This window comes from Nerophis lumbriciformis, linkage group LG23 (genome assembly GCF_033978685.3).
Source record: "Nerophis lumbriciformis linkage group LG23, RoL_Nlum_v2.1, whole genome shotgun sequence".
Classification (NCBI taxonomy): domain Eukaryota; kingdom Metazoa; phylum Chordata; class Actinopteri; order Syngnathiformes; family Syngnathidae; genus Nerophis; species Nerophis lumbriciformis.
Genome location: NC_084570.2, coordinates 42,431,177 through 42,450,203, shown reverse-complemented (window position 1 = coordinate 42,450,203; position 19,027 = coordinate 42,431,177). Strand labels below are relative to the sequence as shown.

Below are 19,027 nucleotides of genomic sequence, written 5' to 3'. Positions count from 1 at the left end.
CATTGCTCAAAAATAATAATGAATAAAAATTATTGCCATATTTAAGGCTCCAAATACTTCACATCCAACATTCCACTTTGAAATAAATTCTCGGGAAAATATTGCATATTTAGTTTTTTGGCATTTTGATAACAAGGCCAATAAACAAACCAAAAAACATGGAAAAAATGATAAAAGATAGATTGAAAGTTGATTTAGATATTGAAGCATTGAAAGTTTAAAAAAAAGTGTATGATTTATTTTTAACACTTTTATGAGTGGAGCCCTTTTGGAACCCTAAGGATTTTAGTTGGACTTAAACCCACCCCACTAAAAAAACAAAAAACTGTTATTGCTCAAAACATAATTATGAATCAAAATCAAATTTTTACCTGGAGACTTAAGTGTTGAAAGTAAAACTACAAACAAACAATGAGTGGGACCCTTTTGGGTCCCCTAGAAGTTTAGTGGGACTTTTTTTTTGGAAAAACTGTCATTGCTCAAAAATAATAATGAATTAATCAATGCTGAATTATGGACCTATTTAAGGCTCCTCATCAAATATTTGGGTGAAAATATTGCAAATGTGTTTTATCATAAAAACATTGCTTTAACAAAAATAAAAAATAACTTTATACTTAATATATATATATATATATATATATATATATATATATATATATTAAAATGGCCTCCGGCTGTTTTGATTTTCCAGTTAATTTCTCCCAGGGTCAAAGGTCATGGTGTCACCACACGGTTGACTCTTTAAAAAAAAAAAGGTTTTTATTGAAGATAAAAAGTGTTAAAAATTCAGAGTTTCTGGGATCTTCGGCTCCTGAGGCTGTAACGAGGCTAGAGGAGGGGACAAAGGTCAGAATTAATTCCCAAATGCAGGACCCCCACTCCTGGTCTGTACCTGTCTGTGCTCCACCGGGACGCTGTAGACCAGAGGCGAGGGGGCTTGGCGGGGAGGACGCCGGACGGTGGCCACTGAGGCATCGTGGGTAGGTAGGGGCTGCACTGAGGTCTCTGTTGCCACGGCGATCAGCGCACTATGGAGAGGACTGTCAGAGCAACAGCCTGTAGCACACACACACAATTCTCATGACTCCGCCCACATCAAGTCAACAAATGGGTGTGGCCAAACTGACCAATGAGCGACAGGTGAGACAGGTCCCAGGTGTTAGTGCTGGAGGACACCAACGTGTTCTCCTCTTCTTCCCTTTTTCTCTGAAACAAACTCCTTTCATCGTCTGCTCACCTCTCACACAGGTGACCTTTGAACCTTTCTCACCTCCAGCTCCGCCTTCTTCCATTGGCCCAAGTTCTCTGTGGACGGAGCAACCTTAACTTCTTTTTACACTTGAATGACATGTGATACATTGCCTGTATGCTAATGAAAGATGGGCAGTTTGACCCTCTAACAGGTCATTTCTACAGTGAAAAATTAGGGATGGGCACATTACATTATTTTTACGTGTGTTCATTGTTGGATGATAGAATTATATTTTTTATGTACGATTAAAAAACAAGCTGATTATGATAACTTAGAGGTTTTTTTACGATGCAGTTGCACTTCCAAGACATTAGGTGGCAGTGCTGTATAGGTATGTTGTCTAACTAGGAAGTGGCTTTTCCCAGGACGCTGGATGTGTAATGTTGCGCCCTACAAAGTGCTTGTACTGTAGGTGTGACGTTCGAGAACGAATCGAGTCTTTTGAACGGCTCTTTTAGGTGAATGATGAGAACTGATTCCCAGTTGCGAGCGTTTTTTTAATTTTTTATTTAACGTCAGAAAGTGGACCAGAAAATGAGTCAGAGTTAAAGGAAACTTAGCAGCATTTGGATTAACGCTTAATAAATGAAAACATTTTTTCATATAAATATATATATACAGTATATACACACGTGTATATTTTTAAATTGGATCTAATTTTTATTTTATTTATTTATTGAGTTGTATTCACTTTTCGGGGTTCGTTATTCAAAGGGTAGTAGTTCAAGTGTACACACAAAGTATGGTAGTATATGAAAAAAATAAAGCACATATGCATATATATATATATGCATACATATAATATATATATATATATATATATACATACACTGTATATTACTATAAAAATGGGACCCATTAGCTTCCCTGCTTGACACTCAGCATCAAGAGTTGGAATTGGGGGTTAAATCACCAAAAATGATTCCCGGGCGCGGCCACCGCTGCTGCTCACTGCTCCCCTCACCTCCCAGGGGGTGATCAAGGAAGGGTGATGGGTCAAATGCAGAGAATAATTTCGCCACACCTCATGTGTGTGTGACAATCATTGGTACTTATACATATATATATTGTATTTATTTTATTTATTGACTTGTATTCACTTTTCGGGGTTCATTATTCAAAGGGTAGTAGTTCAAGTGTACACACACCACGTATGGTAGTATATAAAAAAATAAAAAATTATATATCTGTGTGTGTGTGTTTTATATGTATATATAAAATATGTATATAGGTTTTATATATACATATATATATATATATACACACACACACACACACACACATATATATACACATCTATATACATCCGTCTATCTACATACATACTGTACATACATACATACATACATATATACATATATACATATATATATATATATATATATACACACACACAATCACTGATGATGTGTCCAGGTTGCACCATGAGGTGTATTATAGTACTAATCCATTATGGCATCGCCATTAACTTCCAGGAAGAGGCTGGATGACAACCCCGAAAGTGTGGTGACAACTGGAGAGACAGTTGACAGCCCGGAAAGACGGCAACCGGGGCAGGGAGGTGTAGCATACCAAGCTGCAGCTCTAGCAAGGGAGCACCCATACAACGCTACGAAAAACCCTAAAGAGACATACCCCCAGGGGCGCCCGAGAGGGGGGGAGAATGAGCGCCCCGAACGGACAGATTTTCTGGTAACGACCCCTGCGAATGGACAATTGACTACGAGTGCAGTCTGCAAATGTGGCAAGTTCCGCAAAAACCTGACTGGTCTAAAGATACATCAGACCAAGATGGGCTGCCTAAGGAAACCCGTGGCGCAACGCACAGTGCCAGTACCCTGTGCGGCACCTGATGAGACGGAGGAGGATCCAGGCCCGGACACTCCCCACAGTGCCCAGAACCTCCAAGCACCACCGGTGCAACCCCAAAGCAGACCGTCAGAGCATCGTCTGATATTGTGGCCCGCTGCCAACAAGAAGTCAGAGTGGCAACAGTTTGATGAAGATCTTAATACAGCCCTGGAAGTAACAGCCGAGGGTTATGTGGACCAGATGCTCAAGACAATGAGCACATTCATAATTAGCATTGCATCACACAGGTTTAGCATCAAGGAACAACGTGCCACCAAGACTACAACTGCAGCACCAATTCTAAACCGTCCAGAAACCAAGATTTCCCAACTCAGACAAGAACTTAGAGTACTCAGGAGTCAGTACAGGAAGGCGAGCGACAATGAGAAGGCAGCCTTGGCAGAACTGAGAGGTGTGTTAAGGGATAGGCTACTCACCTTGCGACGTGCCGAGTGGCACAGGAAGAGAGGCAAGGAAAGGGCCCGCAAGCGCAGTGCCTTAATTGCAAATCCATTTGGATTCACAAAGAGTGGTCAGCTCTCATGTCCTGAGGAGGACATCAACCTCCACATCAAGAACACCTACAGCGACGGCATGAGAGAGCAAGACCTCGGCCACTGTGCAGCACTCATATGCCCACCAGAACCCTGCACCCTGTTCGACATCAGTGAACCCACCCTGAAGGAAGTTAAAGAGGTAATCAAATCTGCCAGAACAGCATCAGCACCAGGCCCAAGTGGAGTTCCGTACAAGGTCTTCAAACAGTGTCCCCGCCTGTTGGAGCGTCTTTAGAAGATCTTCAGGGTGAGCTGGAAAAAAGGGAAAGTACCTCAGCAGTGGACGTACGCAGAGGGAGTATGGATTCCCAAGGAGGAAAACGCAAGGAACATCGAGCAGTTCAGGACAATCTCCCTCCTCAGTGTTGAGTGCAAGACTTTCTTCAAGATCGTTTCCAATCGCCTCATGGCATTTCTCCTAAAGAACACCTATATTGAGACCTCGGTGCAGAAGGGAGGAGTCCCAGGAGTTCCAGGGTGCATCGAACACACTGGCGTGATAACACAGCTGATCCGTGAGGCGCGAGAGAGCAGAAGCGATTTGACAGTACTGTGACTGGACCTCGCCAATGCTTATGGATCGATTCCACACAAGTTGGTGGAATTGTCTCTGAGCAGATACCACGTCCCAGAGAAGATTTGCAATCTCATCCTCGACTATTACAACAACTTTAGTCTGAGGGTGTCCTCTGGCACTTCAACATCAGATTGGCATTCTCTGGAGAAAGGCATCATCACAGGCTGTACAATCTTTGTGTCTCTGTTTGCACTGGCCATGAATATGCTTGTGAAGTCTGCGGAAGTAGAGTGCAGAGGCCCTCTGTCCAAATCCGGCACACGGCAACCTCGGATTAGAGCATTCATGGATGATCTCATGGTAACTACAACATCAGTGTCTGGATGAAGATGGCTCCTTCAAGGCCTTGATCGACTCATTAGTTGGGCAAGAATGAGTTTCAAGCCGCTAAGTCCAGGTCCTTGGTCTTGAGAAAAGGAAAGGTAACCGACCACTTTCGCTTCAGTCTGGCAGACACCCAAATTCCATCTGTGTCAGAAAAGCCAGTGAAGAGCCTGGGTAAGCTCTTCACTAGCGACCTGAAGGATACCGCCGCACGTCAAGCTACCAGCGATAACCTCAACATGTGGCTCTCAGCTGTGGACAAGTCAGGACTTCCTGGGAAGTTCAAGGCCTGGATATATCAGCATGGCATCCTGCCTCGTCTCCTCTGGCCGCTGCTGATTTACGAATTCCCAATGACCATCGTGGAGGGATTTGAGAGGAAGATCAGCTCCTTCCTGCGCAGGTGGCTGGGTCTGCCACGGAGCCTAAGCAGCATTGCTTTGTTTGGGCACAACACCAAGCTGCAGCTTCCTTTCAGTAGTCTGGCAGAGGAGTTCAAGGTTTCCCGGGCCAGAGAAGTCCTGCTCTACAGAGATTCTGCTGATGGGAAAGTATCTTCAGCAGGTGTGGAGGTCAGAACAGGAAGGAAGTGGCGTGCCCAGGATGCAGTGGAGCGGGCAGAGGCAAGGCTGCGGCACACCACCCTGGTGGGAACCGTAGCCACTGGTCGGGCTGGGCTGGGTAGCAACACAAAACCAAACTACAGCAGAGTCAGAGGAAAGGAATGGCGAAAGCTTGTCCAAGAGGAGGTTCGCACCGAGGTGGAGGAGGCTTGCTTCAGCAGAGTGGTGGGAATGAGCAAGCAGGAGGCCTGGACCAAGTGGGAGCACATAGCTGGCCGCAAGATCACTTGGACCAAACTCCGGAAAGCGGAGCCACACCAGTTTAAGTTCCTCGGTCCAGTCAGTTTATGATGTCCCCAAAGCCCTGCTAACCTGTTCACCTGGGGCCTGATAGAGGCACCTGTGTGCCAGCTCTGTCAGAAAAGAAGATCATTAGAACACATCCTCAGCTGTTGCTCAAAGGCATTGGGAGATAGCAGGTATCGGTGGCGCCACGACCAGGTCCTGCGGGCAATAGCAGACACCATCTGCACTGGCATGAACACCAGTAAGCGGCAACACCCAACCAAGAGCACAATTGCCTTTGTCCGAGCAGGAGAGAAACCTCAACCCTCCAGGAAAACCCAGGGGGGCCTGCTAACAACAGCAAGGGACTGGCAGCTCCTGGTTGACCTAGGGAGGCAGTTGCGATTCCCAGACATCATCACAACTACGACACTCCGGCCAGACATGGTCTTGATGTCTGGAGCCAACAAACAAGTGGTGCTCCTTGAGCCAACTGTCCCCTGGAAGGCCAGAATGGAGGAAGCTCAGGGAAGGAAGAGGGCAAAGTACGCAGATCTTGTGGCTGAGTGCTGGAGGAATGGGTGGAAGGCCCGCTGCGAGCTTATTGAGGTGGGCTGCAGGGGTTTTGCAGGCAAGTCCTTACACCGGGTCCTGGGGTTCCTTGGGATTTGTGGACTGCACAGGCGAAGAGCCATAAAAAACATCTTGGAAGCGTCTGAAAAGGCTTCACGTTGGCTCTGGTTGAGGAGGGGGGACGCGTGGCGTAGTACGCTACCTGGACACAAGTCGAGGGACTGATCACCCCCGGCTGGGTCGCCCCGGTGAGGGTGTTTGATTAAGACCCGAAACACCCTATAATCCCGGGAAAATCACTGATGATGTGTCCAGAATGCACCATGAGGTGTATTATAGTACTGTGTGTGTGTGTGTGTGTGTGTGTATATATATATATATATATATATATATATATATATATATATTAGGGGTGTGGGAAAAAATCGATTCGAGTTTGAATCGCGATTCTCAAGTTGTGCGATTTAGAATCGATTCTCATTTTTAAAAAATCGATTTTTTAAAATGTATTATTTTTTTATTTAATTTAAAAAAAAAATTTTTTTTTAATTAATCAAAAAAACAATACACAGCAATACCATAACAATGCAATCCAATTCCAAAACCAAACCCGACCCAGCAACACTCAGAACAGCAATAAACAGAGCAATTGAGAGGAGACACAAACACGACACAGAACAAACCAAAAGTAGTGAAACAAAAATTAATATTATCAGCAACAGTATCAATATTAGTTCCAATTTCAAAATAGCAGTGATTAAAAATCCCTCATTGACATTATCATTGACATTTATAATTCAAAAATAAAAAAAGAACAATGGCTTACACTTGCATCGCATCTCATAAGCTTGACAACACACTGTGTCCAATATTTTCACAAAGATAAAATAAGTCATATTTTTGGTTCATTTAATAGTTAAAACAAATTTACATTATTGCAATCAGTTGATAAAACATTGTCCTTTACAATTATGAAAGCTTTTTACAAAAATCTACTACTCTGCTTAAATGTCAGCAGACTGGGGTAGATCCTGCTGAAATCCTATGTATTGAATTATTAGAGAATCGTTTTGAATCGGGAAAAAAAATCGTTTTTGAATCGAGAATCATGTTGAATTGAAAAAAAAAAATCGATTTTGAATCGAATCATGACCCAGGAATCGATATTGAATTGAATCGTGGGACACCCAAAGATTCACAGCCCTTATATATATATATATATATATATATATATATATATATATATATATATATATATATATATATATAGCGTGGGTTCCCTCCGGGTACTCCGGCTTCCTCCCACCTCCAAAGACATGCACCTGGGGATAAGTTGATTGGCAACACTAAATTGGCCCTAGTGTGTGAATGTGAGTGTGAATGTTGTCTGTCTATCTGTGTTGGCCCTGCGATGAGGTGGCGACTTGTCCAGGGTGTACACCGCCTTCCGCCCGATTGTAGCTGAGATAGGCTCCAGCGCCCCCCGCGACCCCAAAGGGAATAAGCGGTAGAAAATGGATGGATGGATATATATATATATATATATATATATATATATATATATATATATATATATATATATATATATATATATATATATTAGAGATGCGCGGATAGGCAATTATTTCATCCGCAACCGCATCAGAAAGTCATCAACCATCCGCAATCCACCCGATCTAACATTTGATCAGAACCGCATCCGCCCGCACCCGCCCGTTGTTATATATCTAATATAGACGATGCAAGGCATTAGTGAGGTTATAAAGCTTTTGCCTGTTAAAGAAAGGAGACTGATCCAATGCAGCACAGACATTCGCGTGCCACGCTGTCACGACCCAGACGCACACCAGTGCGCAATCATATGGGAGCCGCGCTGAGCGCACCTCCAAGCGCGTCTCGCTGCCGGCGACGGCCGGGTATGGGCCCAACGCTCCAGCGCCATCCATTTTCAGGGCTAGTTGATTCGGCAGGTGGGTTGTTACACACTCCTTAGCGGGTTCCGACGTCCATGGCCACCGTCCTAGCTGCTGTCTATATCAACCAGGGTGAGCCCCACCCCTTTCGTGAGCGCACTGCGCGCGGAGTGACCCCTGTTACGCGCCCCCGGCAACAGGGGTGGCGGGCAGGTAAGCTGCGCGGGCGGAGCGCGCGGAGTGACCCCTGTTACGAGCCCCCGGCCACGGGGGTGGCGGGCAGGTAAGCTGCTTACCTGCTGCGCGTGACGCCGGCCGCGGCGAAGGCGGACGAGGCGGGGTGTCGGTGCGGTGGGCGCGGTGGTGACCCTGGACGTGCGTCGGGCCCTTCTCGCGGATCGCCTCAGCTACGGCTCCCGGTGGGGCCCTCTCGGGGGAAGGGGCCTCGGTCCCGGACCCCGGCGAGGCGTCGGGGGCCTTCTCCGCTCCGTAAAAGTGTCCATCTCTTTTTTTTTTTTTCTTCTGTTGTGGCATATGCAGCAGGTGCCTGCTCGTTTTTCGTATGTGGGTAACAACATTTAACTATGTATATATATTTCCGAATTGGTTTAACTGCCACCCGCCTGAATCTATTTAAAATCTAATTTTTTTTTATTTCAAACGCCCGACCCGACCCGACCCGACCCGCGGATAAAATCTAATTTTTTAAAATTTCATCCGCCCGATCCGCGGATAATCTGCGGTTGTGCCCGCAAACCGCGCATCTCTAATATATATATATATATATATATATATATATGTATGTGTGTATAAATAAATATATATATATATATATATATATATTTATATATATATATATATGGTAGTAAAATGATGTACTCACATTTTCATTATCTCCTAATATTTATTGTCATTTTATTTATACTTTTTCTATAAATTAATGCATTTTATTCTTACTTATTATGCGTGTATTCTGTTCTATATTGTTAAAAGTGAGGGAAAATTCAAATGAGTGATGTCAAAGCCAAAGCAATAAATATGGCACCGCAATAAACAATAAAAACACAACAAAACAATTTAATTATAGCCAAAACTTCAGAATAATTCCCAACAACATTTGTCTAAATTAAAAATAGTTTTGAGCTACATCTTTTCTTATCTGATACATCTCATCTTATCTGATACTAGCAATTGTTTCCTTGATGAAAAAAAAAGTTAAAAAAAACTAGCTATGAAAACAAGCCAGTCTTTTAAAGTTAAAAAGTTAAAGTACCAATGATTGTCACACACACACTAGGTGTGGCGAGATTATTCTCTGCATTTGACCCATCACCCTTGATCACCCCCTGGGAGGTGAGGGGAGCAGTGGGCAGCTCTTTTAAAAGGAACGGCTCCCTTCAAAGATCCAATCTCTAGTTTATACTGTAAGTATTGCGCTTATTCCACACCAGCTGTAACATTCATCTTAGTTGTAGTTTTCATTACTAAATTTGAAAGTGTTGAAATCGCCATGTAAAATTGCTAATGCTATTGTAGCTTGTCTATGGCAAATCCCAGGTAAATTAGCATCAAGCTAGCGCATGTTGGATGAGTGGAGCCTTACTTTATGTTGCAGTGTTTTCCACCAAGCATACTTGCCTTGTTGCTGTAGAACATTGCAACATGGAGGGAGCTTGGCTGAGTCCGCTCTCAGTGCTGCTTGACTGATTGTTTACGTGAGCCGCTGTTTAGTCTGCAACCGGACGTGACGTCACGTGCAACAAAATATCCAAATATGGCACCATTTGATTTGACGTGAATTGATACCCGCTGGTGCACACATAATTCGGTCAGTGCCTGTAAAAGTACCGAATTCGGTACCCATCCCTAGTGAAAACTGTGTTGAAAACTGGACTTGAATGTAGTCCACAGACAGACCTGCTCTCTGTAGGGCCTCCTGCAGGCGACATTGTGTGTCTCGGAGCTGCTGCAGGACCAGAAGACTCTGCTGACCCGGGTCCACGTAACGGACACACACCCAGAGCAGAACCAACACGGCCACGCACACCATGAACCTCCTCAGCACGCCAACGTAAACACTGACCAGCTCCTGCACACACACACACACACACACACACACACACACACACACACACACACACACACACACACACACACACACACACAAGCCACATGTTATACAACACACACATCACATGTTACACAACACACATGTTACACAGCATCCACACACACACATCACATGTTACACAACACACACATATCACACAACACACACACACATCACATGTTACACAACACACACACACACACACACACATCACATGTTGCACAACACACACTCACACACATCAAATGTTACACGACACACATACACATCACATGTTACACAACACAGTTTACACAACACACACACACACATCACATGTTACACGACGCACACATCACATGTTACACAACACACACATCACCTTTTACACAACACGTGTTACACAACACACACCCCATGTTACAAAACACACACACAACACATACACGCTCACACACATGCCACACACCAGGAGACACACTTACCATTTGTTTGTGCTCCGGGAGATCAGAAGTCATCACAAACTGGCAGATCTTTCTCTCCAAGTAAAAGTTGAAACACACCAGACCCAACAACACTAACCTGCAACACACACACACACACACACCATTAATGTTGCCTGCCACATCATTCACCGTGGTCTGCCACTTCCTTTTAAGTGGCCGGCACGCCATGAACGTGGCCCACCATGTCATTCAATGTGGTCTGGAACGCCATTTTTCGTGGCACACCACATCATTTCACTTAGTCCGTCTCATCATTTAAAGAGGCCTGTCACCTTATTAATGTGGCCTCCCCATGTCATTCAACGTCATTTAACCTAGTCAGTATTGTCATTTAATGTGGTCCACCATGTCATATGATGTGGCCCGCCACATCATTTAACCTAGTCCGTCTCATCATTAAAGTGGCCCACCATTTCATTCAATGTGGCTCGCCACATCATTTAACCTAGTCCTTCTCATCATTTAATGTGGCCTGTCACCTTAACGTGGCCTGTCACCTTATTAATGTGGCCTGTCACCTTATTAATGTGGCCTGTCACCTTATTAACGTGGCCTGTCACCTTATTAATGTGGCCTGCCATATCATTCAAGGTGGCCCGCCACATCATTTAACCTATTCCGTCTCGTCATTTTAAATGTGGTCCGTCACCTTAATAATGTGGCCAGCCACGTAATTTAACCTAGTCCGTCTCGTCATTTAATGTGGTCCGTCACCTTAAATTGGCCCACCATGTCATTTAAAGTGACCCGCCACATCACTTAACCTAGTTCGTCTCGTCATTTATTGTGGTTCGTCACTTTATTAATATGGCCTGCCATGTCATTCAATGTGGCCCGCCATGTCATTCAACCTAGTCATCCCATCATTTAAAGTGGCCCATAACCTTATTGTGGCCCGCCATGTCATTCAATGTGGCCCCCCACATCATTTAACTTAGTCCATCTCGTCATTTAAATTGGCCTGTCACCTTATTAATATGGCCTGCCACATCATTTAACTTAGCCCGTCTCGTCATTTAAAGTGGCCTGTCACCTCATTAATGTTGCCCGCCATATCATTCAATGTGGCCTGCCACATAATTTAACTTAGTCCGTCTCGTCATTTAATGTGACCGGTAACCTTATTAATGTGGCCTTATTAATGTGGCCTTCCCATCTCATTCAATGTGGTGGGTCACATCATCTATTTTGTCCCTCTGAGGGCAGCCATAACTGTGATGTGGCCCTCAATAAAAAGGAGTTTGACACCCCAGGTCTAGCCGTAGCGGTGAGCAAGGCAGTCCGGTAGATGGTGCCGGGGGAGGAGTTACCTGGCTCTGGAGGAGCGCTGGGTGGAGGTGAGGAGGAAGGAGACGCAGAGGGCACCGGCGTTGTACAGGCAGGAAGTGGCACTGTGCGCCTCCATCATCAGGAAGTTCTGCAGGAAGGACACTCTGCTGAAGAGCTCCGAGAGCGCCACCTGCTGCTCCCTGGAGATGCTGCTCAGCTCGGAGAACATTGACCTCAGACCTGTGGTTGTCATGTGACATGGAGCAGCACCACTTTTATCCAGCAGAGGGCAGAAGACTGACTATATTTAGTCTTGTACTAAATGTGTTAATGAGTGTCGGCGTGTGCGTATTACCCTGGGTGGAGTCTCTCAGGGTGAGTCTCAGCTCCTTCCCACTTTCCAGGATCTCCTGCTGTGCCTGCAAGGCCACACTCTGGGCTTCCATCAGCTCCTCAGCCATGTGCTTGGTGGACTCCAACTGCTCCACCACACCTGCAGAACTCTCAGTCAGCCTGGCACACACAATCACATACATACCTGTGTCAACTTTCTCAGCGTGTTGTTACCTGTGCATGTCATGTGTGTGTTACCTGTATGTTGTGTGTGCGTGTTACCTGTGCATGTCATGTGTGTGTGTGTTACCTGTGCATGTCATGTGTGTTACCTGTGCATGTCATGTGTGTGTTGCCTGTGCATGTCATGTGTGTGTTACCTGTATATGTTGTGTGTGTGTTGCCTGTCCATGTCATGTGTGTGTTACAGCTGTAAAGGGGCGGTATAGCTCGGGTGGTAGAGCGGCCGTGCCAGCAACTTGAGGGTTCCAGGTTCGATCCCCGCTTCCGCCATCCTAGTCACTGCCGTTGTGTCCTTGGGCAAGACGTTTTACCCACCTGCTACCAGTGCCACCCACACTGCTTTAAATGTAACTTAGGGTTTCACTATGTAAAGCGCTTTGAGTCACTAGAGAAAAGCGCTATATAAATATAATTCACTTCACTTCACTTACCTGTATATGTTGTGTGTGTGTTGCCTGTGCATGTTATGTGTGTGTTACCTGTATATGTTGTGTGTGTGTTGCCTGTGCATGTCGTGTGTGTGTTACCTGTATATGTTGTTTGTGTGTGTTGCCTGTGCATGTCGTGTGTGTAACCTGTGCATGTCGTGCGTGTGTGTTACTTGTTCATGTTGGGTGTGTGTTACCCGTGCATGTCGTGTGTGTGTGTGTTATCTGTGCATGTTGTGTGTGTGTTACTTGTTCATGTTGGGTGTGTGTGACCCGTGCATGTCGTGTGTGTGTGTTACCTGTGCATGTTGTGTGTGTGTGTTACTTGTTCATGTTGGGTTTGGTTACCTGTGCATGGTGTTCTCGGCTCGGTCGTGCGAGGCTTCGGCGTGCAGGAAGTGACATATGGCGTGAGCGTGCGTGAAGAACTCGGTGTAAGAGTTGAAGGCCACAGGGTCCATCGAGGATGTGCAGCTGCTGACCCCTGACCCCTCAGGGCAGGAGGGGAAAGCCCTGCCTGAGCTGAGGAAGACAGTGAGGAGGGTTTGATGATAAGGGTTCTCTTCCTCTCTTTTGTGTATTGCATCATGAATCAGTGTTTAGTGATTCGTACGACTTTTTGTTTTATTTTCACTCCAAGTCTTTTCAGTCTGCAGTCCCCCCTCGCCACATCGTGTTTCGAAGTTCGATCCACAGATTTTTTTAAAGCATATTCTACATGTACTTTTGGCACAAATGAAGCATTTTGAAGCATCAAATGTCTAAATTAGGGGTGCCGAGATGTTTTCCCCTTAGGGGTACAAACTGAAAAATTGAAGCATGAAAGAGTCATCTTGAAAAAAAATTATTTTCAAACCCAATATAAATAATATATAATTTTTTTTAAACCTTTGGGGCTCCTTCAAGTTTGTCAAAAAAATATTAAAAATAGGTCATACACATACATACATTTTATGTACTGTATATATACACATACATGCATATATATATATATATATATATATATATATATATATATATATATGCATATATATATACACATATATATAAACTTACATACACACACACTTCACATTATATATGTATATATATACACACATATATACAAAGACATATATACATATAAATACACACATATATAAATATATACATACAGTATTTACATATATATATATATACTCACACACACGCACACACACACACACACACACACACACACACATACATATATATACACACATACAGGTAAAAGCCAGTAAATTAGAATATTTTGAAAAACTTGATTTATTTCAGTAATTGCATTCAAAAGGTGTAACTTGTACATTATATTTATTCATTGCACACAGACTGATGCATTCAAATGTTTATTTCATTTAATTTTGATGATTTGAAGTGGCAACAAATGAAAATCCAAAATTCCGTGTGTCACAAAATTAGAATATTACTTAAGGCTAATACAAAAAAAGGATTTTTAGAAATGTTGGCCAACTGAAAAGTATGAAAATGAAAAATATGAGCATGTACAATACTCAATACTTGGTTGGAGCTCCTTTTGCCTCAATTACTGCGTTAATGCGGCGTGGCATGGAGTCGATGAGTTTCTGGCACTGCTCAGGTGTTATGAGAGCCCAGGTTGCTCTGATAGTGGCCTTCAACTCTTCTGCGTTTTTGGGTCTGGCATTCTGCATCTTCCTTTTCACAATACCCCACAGATTTTCTATAGGGCTAAGGTCAGGGGAGTTGGCGGGCCAATTTAGAACAGAAATACCATGGTCCGTAAACCAGGCACGGGTAGATTTTGCGCTGTGTGCAGGCGCCAAGTCCTGTTGGAACTTGAAATCTCCATCTCCATCTAGGGGCGGCATGGCGTAGTGGGTAGAGCAACCGTGCCAGAAACCTGAGGGTTGCAGGTTCGCTCCCCGCCTCTTACCATCCAAAAATCGCTGCCGTTGTGTCCTTGGGCGGGACACTTCACCCTTTGCCCCCGGTGCCACTCACACCGGTGAATTGAATGATGAATGATAGGTGGTGGTCGGAGGGGCCGTTGGCGCAAATTGCAGCCACGCTTCCGTCAGTCTACCCCAGGGCAGCTGTGGCTATGAAAGTAGCTTACCACCACCAGGTGTGAATGATTGATGCGTTCTACATGTAAAGCGACTTTGGGTACTTAGAAAAGCGCTATATAAATCCCAGTTATTATTATTATTATTATCTCCATAGAGCAGGTCAGCAGCAGGAAGCATGAAGTGCTCTAAAACTTGCTGGTAGACGGCTGCGTTGACCCTGGATCTCAGGAAACAGAGTGGACCGACACCAGCAGATGACATGGCTGGTTTGGTTTGCATTTCCTTTGGAAATCGAGGTCCCAGAGTCTGGAGGAAGACAGGAGAGGCACAGGATCCACGTTGCCTGAAGTCTAGTGTAAAGTTTCCACCATCAGTGATGGTTTGGGGTGCCATGTCATCTGCTGGTGTCGGTCCACTCTGTTTCCTGAGATCCAGGGTCAACGCAGCCGTCTACCAGCAAGTTTTAGAGCACTTCATGCTTCCTGCTGCTGACCTGCTCTATGGAGATGGAGATTTCAAGTTCCAACAGGACTTGGCGCCTGCACACAGCGCAAAATCTACCCGTGCCTGGTTTACGGACCATGGTATTTCTGTTCTAAATTGGCCCGCCAACTCCCCTGACCTTAGCCCCATAGAAAATCTGTGGGGTATTGTGAAAAGGAAGATGCAGAATGCCAGACCCAAAAACGCAGAAGAGTTGAAGGCCACTATCAGAGCAACCTGGGCTCTCATAACACCTGAGCAGTGCCAGAAACTCATCGACTCCATGCCACGCCGCATTAACGCAGTAATTGAGGCAAAAGGAGCTCCAACCAAGTATTGAGTATTGTACATGCTCATATTTTTCATTTTCATACTTTTCAGTTGGCCAACATTTCTAAAAATCCCTTTTTTGTATTAGCCTTAAGTAATATTCTAATTTTGTGACACACGGAATTTTGGATTTTCATTTGTTGTCACTTCAAATCATCAAAATTAAATGAAATAAACATTTGAATGCATCAGTCTGTGTGCAATGAATAAATATAATGTACAAGTTACACCTTTTGAATGCAATTACTGAAATGAATCAAGTTTTTCAAAATATTCTAATTTACTGGCTTTTACCTGTATATAAATATATACATACAGTATTTACATATATATATATATATATATATATATATACTCACACACACACACACACACACACATACATATATATATATATATATATATATATATATATATACATAACATGCACGCACACACACACACACACACACACACAAAAACGTTCAAAGTGGAATATATGTGTGTGTGTGTGTATATATATATATATATATATATATATATATATATATATATATATATATATATACAAAGTATGCAACATTTTCCCCAAAAATAGTTCAAAGTGGACTATTTGATATAAACTCATTCATAGCAACACTGATTTTGAGTCGTTATTATTTTTTGAGCAATGAAAGTTTTAAGGAAAAAAAACAGCCTGCATGGCAGCTTTGTGTTATTAAAGTCAACATTGCAACTTTTTCTCGTTACATTTCACCTGTTTGAGCTTTTATTCCACTTTTTTAGTTTAGTTTTTTGTTTTTAATAGTATTATTAGAATGTGCCGCGGGCCGTTAAAAAAAATAGCCATGGGCCACACTTTGGACACCCCTGGTCTAAATAGACGAAAAATATGCATACTAAAGCAGTGATGGAGACCATGGCTACTACATTCTGGACAGTATATGTATTATCTATTTTTATTATGTCTACTATATTGGATTAAACAAGTGTAAAGGTGTCAACGTGGGTGTTATTTCATGTCTAGAGGGCTGTCATAACCTTGTAGTATTTATAAGGTCATAAAGAAGTTTTTTTTATTATCTAGCTAGGAAAATATTTATCTCATAATTAATAGTTCCTACTCTGTGAACATTAATTTACCACGTGCAGACCAGATCCTGGGCTCGGGATCTTTCTGTGTGGAGTGTGCATGTTCTCCCCGTGACTGCGTGGGTTCCCTCCGGGTACTCCGACTTCCTCCCACCTCCAAAGACATGCACCTGGGGATAGGTTGATTGGCAACACTAAAATTGGCCCTAGTGTGTGAATGTTAATGTGAATGTTGTCTGTCTATCGAATGCAGCTGAGATAAGCTCTAGCACCCCCGGGACCCCGAACGGGACAAGCGGTAGACAATGGATGGAGACCAGAATCACTTATCACGTGATAAATGAGGGATGACTCTACATGACAACGACAGGTGGCGCTATAACTAATGTAAGACCATTTAACTCATCAAAACAAGGCTGAAGACACAACAAAATGGTGCATATTTTGCGTCCGTTATAAACAATTCTATATGTATGGATATAAATATCACAATTTAGGGTTAGGGTTATTTTTAAATTAATTTAATTTTTATCGTGATATTTTGTTGCTTACACGTCACGTGACACATATCCCTTCTAAAGCTTTTTGATCCTCAACGGCCGCCGTAGTCTGGAATAGTACGGACGAGCCACGTAAACTAGCTGCTAGCCTACTAGCGACAACAAACAAACATGCTAACGTTAGTTTGAGATTGTTACGATAAACAACTAATCAGCCTCATAAAACTAACATCTAGACTTGAGTGAAAGAAGCACATTGAGCGACAAAGAGAAAAAGTTGGTGGCTGACCACAGAGCCGCCATTACAGAGTTGTAGTGTCGGTGCTGCCTGCCTGACACTGTCGTACCTGGCATCTTCGGACAATGAAACCTATATTGTGACAAAGGTGAGCTATCACGGCAACAACGCTCACCTGCTCAGGTGACAGTGTGTGAATTTAAGCGCCAAGCGGCCCTGTGTCTCTGACGTCATCTCCTGGCAGTGCGCGTCCAGCTCTTCCAGTGCACGCGCCCAACACTCTCCGTATTTGGAATGTGCCGCGAGGCTCCGCACGCGCCGCAGCTCGACCCGACCCACCTCCAAGTCTGGACCAGAACCGAGGGCAGGACAACTAATTAACAACAACAACAACACGGAAGACATCTTTCCGTGTCTGCAGGCGAGTCCTTCGCGAACGACCCGGTTCTTTTTTTGAAAGTGGGCTCTTTGAAGAGAATGACGTGAGCCGGTGCTTTGAAGTAAACGAACAGTCGGGCTTTTTTCCTGGTAAAGCCGCACTTGATTTGTCAAAACCTGGTGCCGGATGTGACGACACGCAGCAATAATGGGAGGGAGGAGTCACACAGACAAGCACGCACCAGGGAGGGTTTTTTGCTACAGAATTAGAGACTAAATAGTGAGGTGAGGGAAATACCCTAAAATATAGCAAAGCTGTCATTTGAATGCTTTTTTCTTTGTTTTTGCACATTTTATTTTATTAATATTATATTATTTTTTAGTATACAATAGTATTCTTTTATTATTTAACACAAAAAGATTGACACTAGAAATTAATTTCGGACCTAAGAAATGAACTCAAGCCAGACTAAATGTATATTCAAATATAATATAAACTCACATTTACAGTAGATACACTTAAAACCGCGGTGTGGCATCTCATGTCTTATTTTAAAACTCACCAAAATGTCACAAAATGTCCAACCAGTAGGTGGCAGCAGTGCTTCATTAAGAGACTTTCCTTTGAAATGATTCTTGTGTAACTTTCCGCTCACTAGAACTACCTTCTAGTTGCCAGGAATGAGGAAATGTGATTTATTTCAGTAAAAACAAACAAACAACATATTGGATGGTTTTAATAAGCATGTTGTTTGGCATTAAAGTCATTATTGTGAAAATGTAAAACTGGTAGACACTAGGGGTGTCCGGGTACGACTTTTTCACTTACGATAATGATACCTATATTTATCCGATACGATATCAGCAGGAATATTCATACTTTTGTTTTGCAGTGTGGCATGTTAGAAAAGGTTTGATCAAGTGGGATGAGTCAAACAGAGAACATTGCAAGGTATGAAAAACACTAACCTATTTATAATAGAATGGACTGATGTTAAAGTTAAAGTACCACTGATAGTCACACACACACTAGGTGTGGTGAAATTACTCTCTGAATTGTTCCACCCCCTGGAAGGTGAGGGGAGCAGTGAGCAGCAGCGGTGGTCGCGTTCGGGAATCATTTTGGTGATTTAACCCCCAATTCCAACCCTTGATGATGAGTGCAAAGCAGGGAGGTAATGGGTCCCATTTTTAT

General features: G+C 43.5%; 1 protein-coding gene across 1 annotated transcript; it reads right to left on the bottom strand.

Moving 5' to 3' along the window:
* Positions 1-740: 740 nt before the first annotated feature.
* On the bottom strand, positions 741-18,016 carry LOC133622548 (uncharacterized). The gene is made up of 10 exons (XM_061985376.2): positions 17,630-18,016; positions 13,115-13,288; positions 12,118-12,275; positions 11,804-12,002; positions 10,473-10,569; positions 9,816-9,987; positions 1,274-1,308; positions 1,131-1,209; positions 896-1,059; positions 741-831 (listed from the first exon to the last, which is right to left on the bottom strand). Exons 1-10 carry the CDS (start codon positions 17,857-17,859, stop codon positions 790-792), a joined length of 1,350 nt encoding a protein of 449 aa, XP_061841360.1. The 5' UTR covers positions 17,860-18,016; the 3' UTR covers positions 741-789.
* Between the last annotated feature and the right edge of the window lie 1,011 nt (positions 18,017-19,027).

What these genes read in the sequence shown, in the direction of transcription:
- LOC133622548 (XM_061985376.2), bottom strand. Translation starts at nt 17,859, where the DNA reads ATGTCTTCCGTGTTGTTGTTGTTGTTAATTAGTTGTCCTGCCCTCGGT. An exon ending in GCCGAGAACACCATGCACAG is followed by an intron (nt 12,276 to 13,114) that starts GTAACCAAACCC and finishes TGTGTGTGCCAG; the next exon opens with GCTGACTGAGAGTTCTGCAG. An exon ending in TCCCGGTGGAGCACAGACAG is followed by an intron (nt 832 to 895) that starts GTACAGACCAGG and finishes CCCCTCCTCTAG; the next exon opens with CCTCGTTACAGCCTCAGGAG.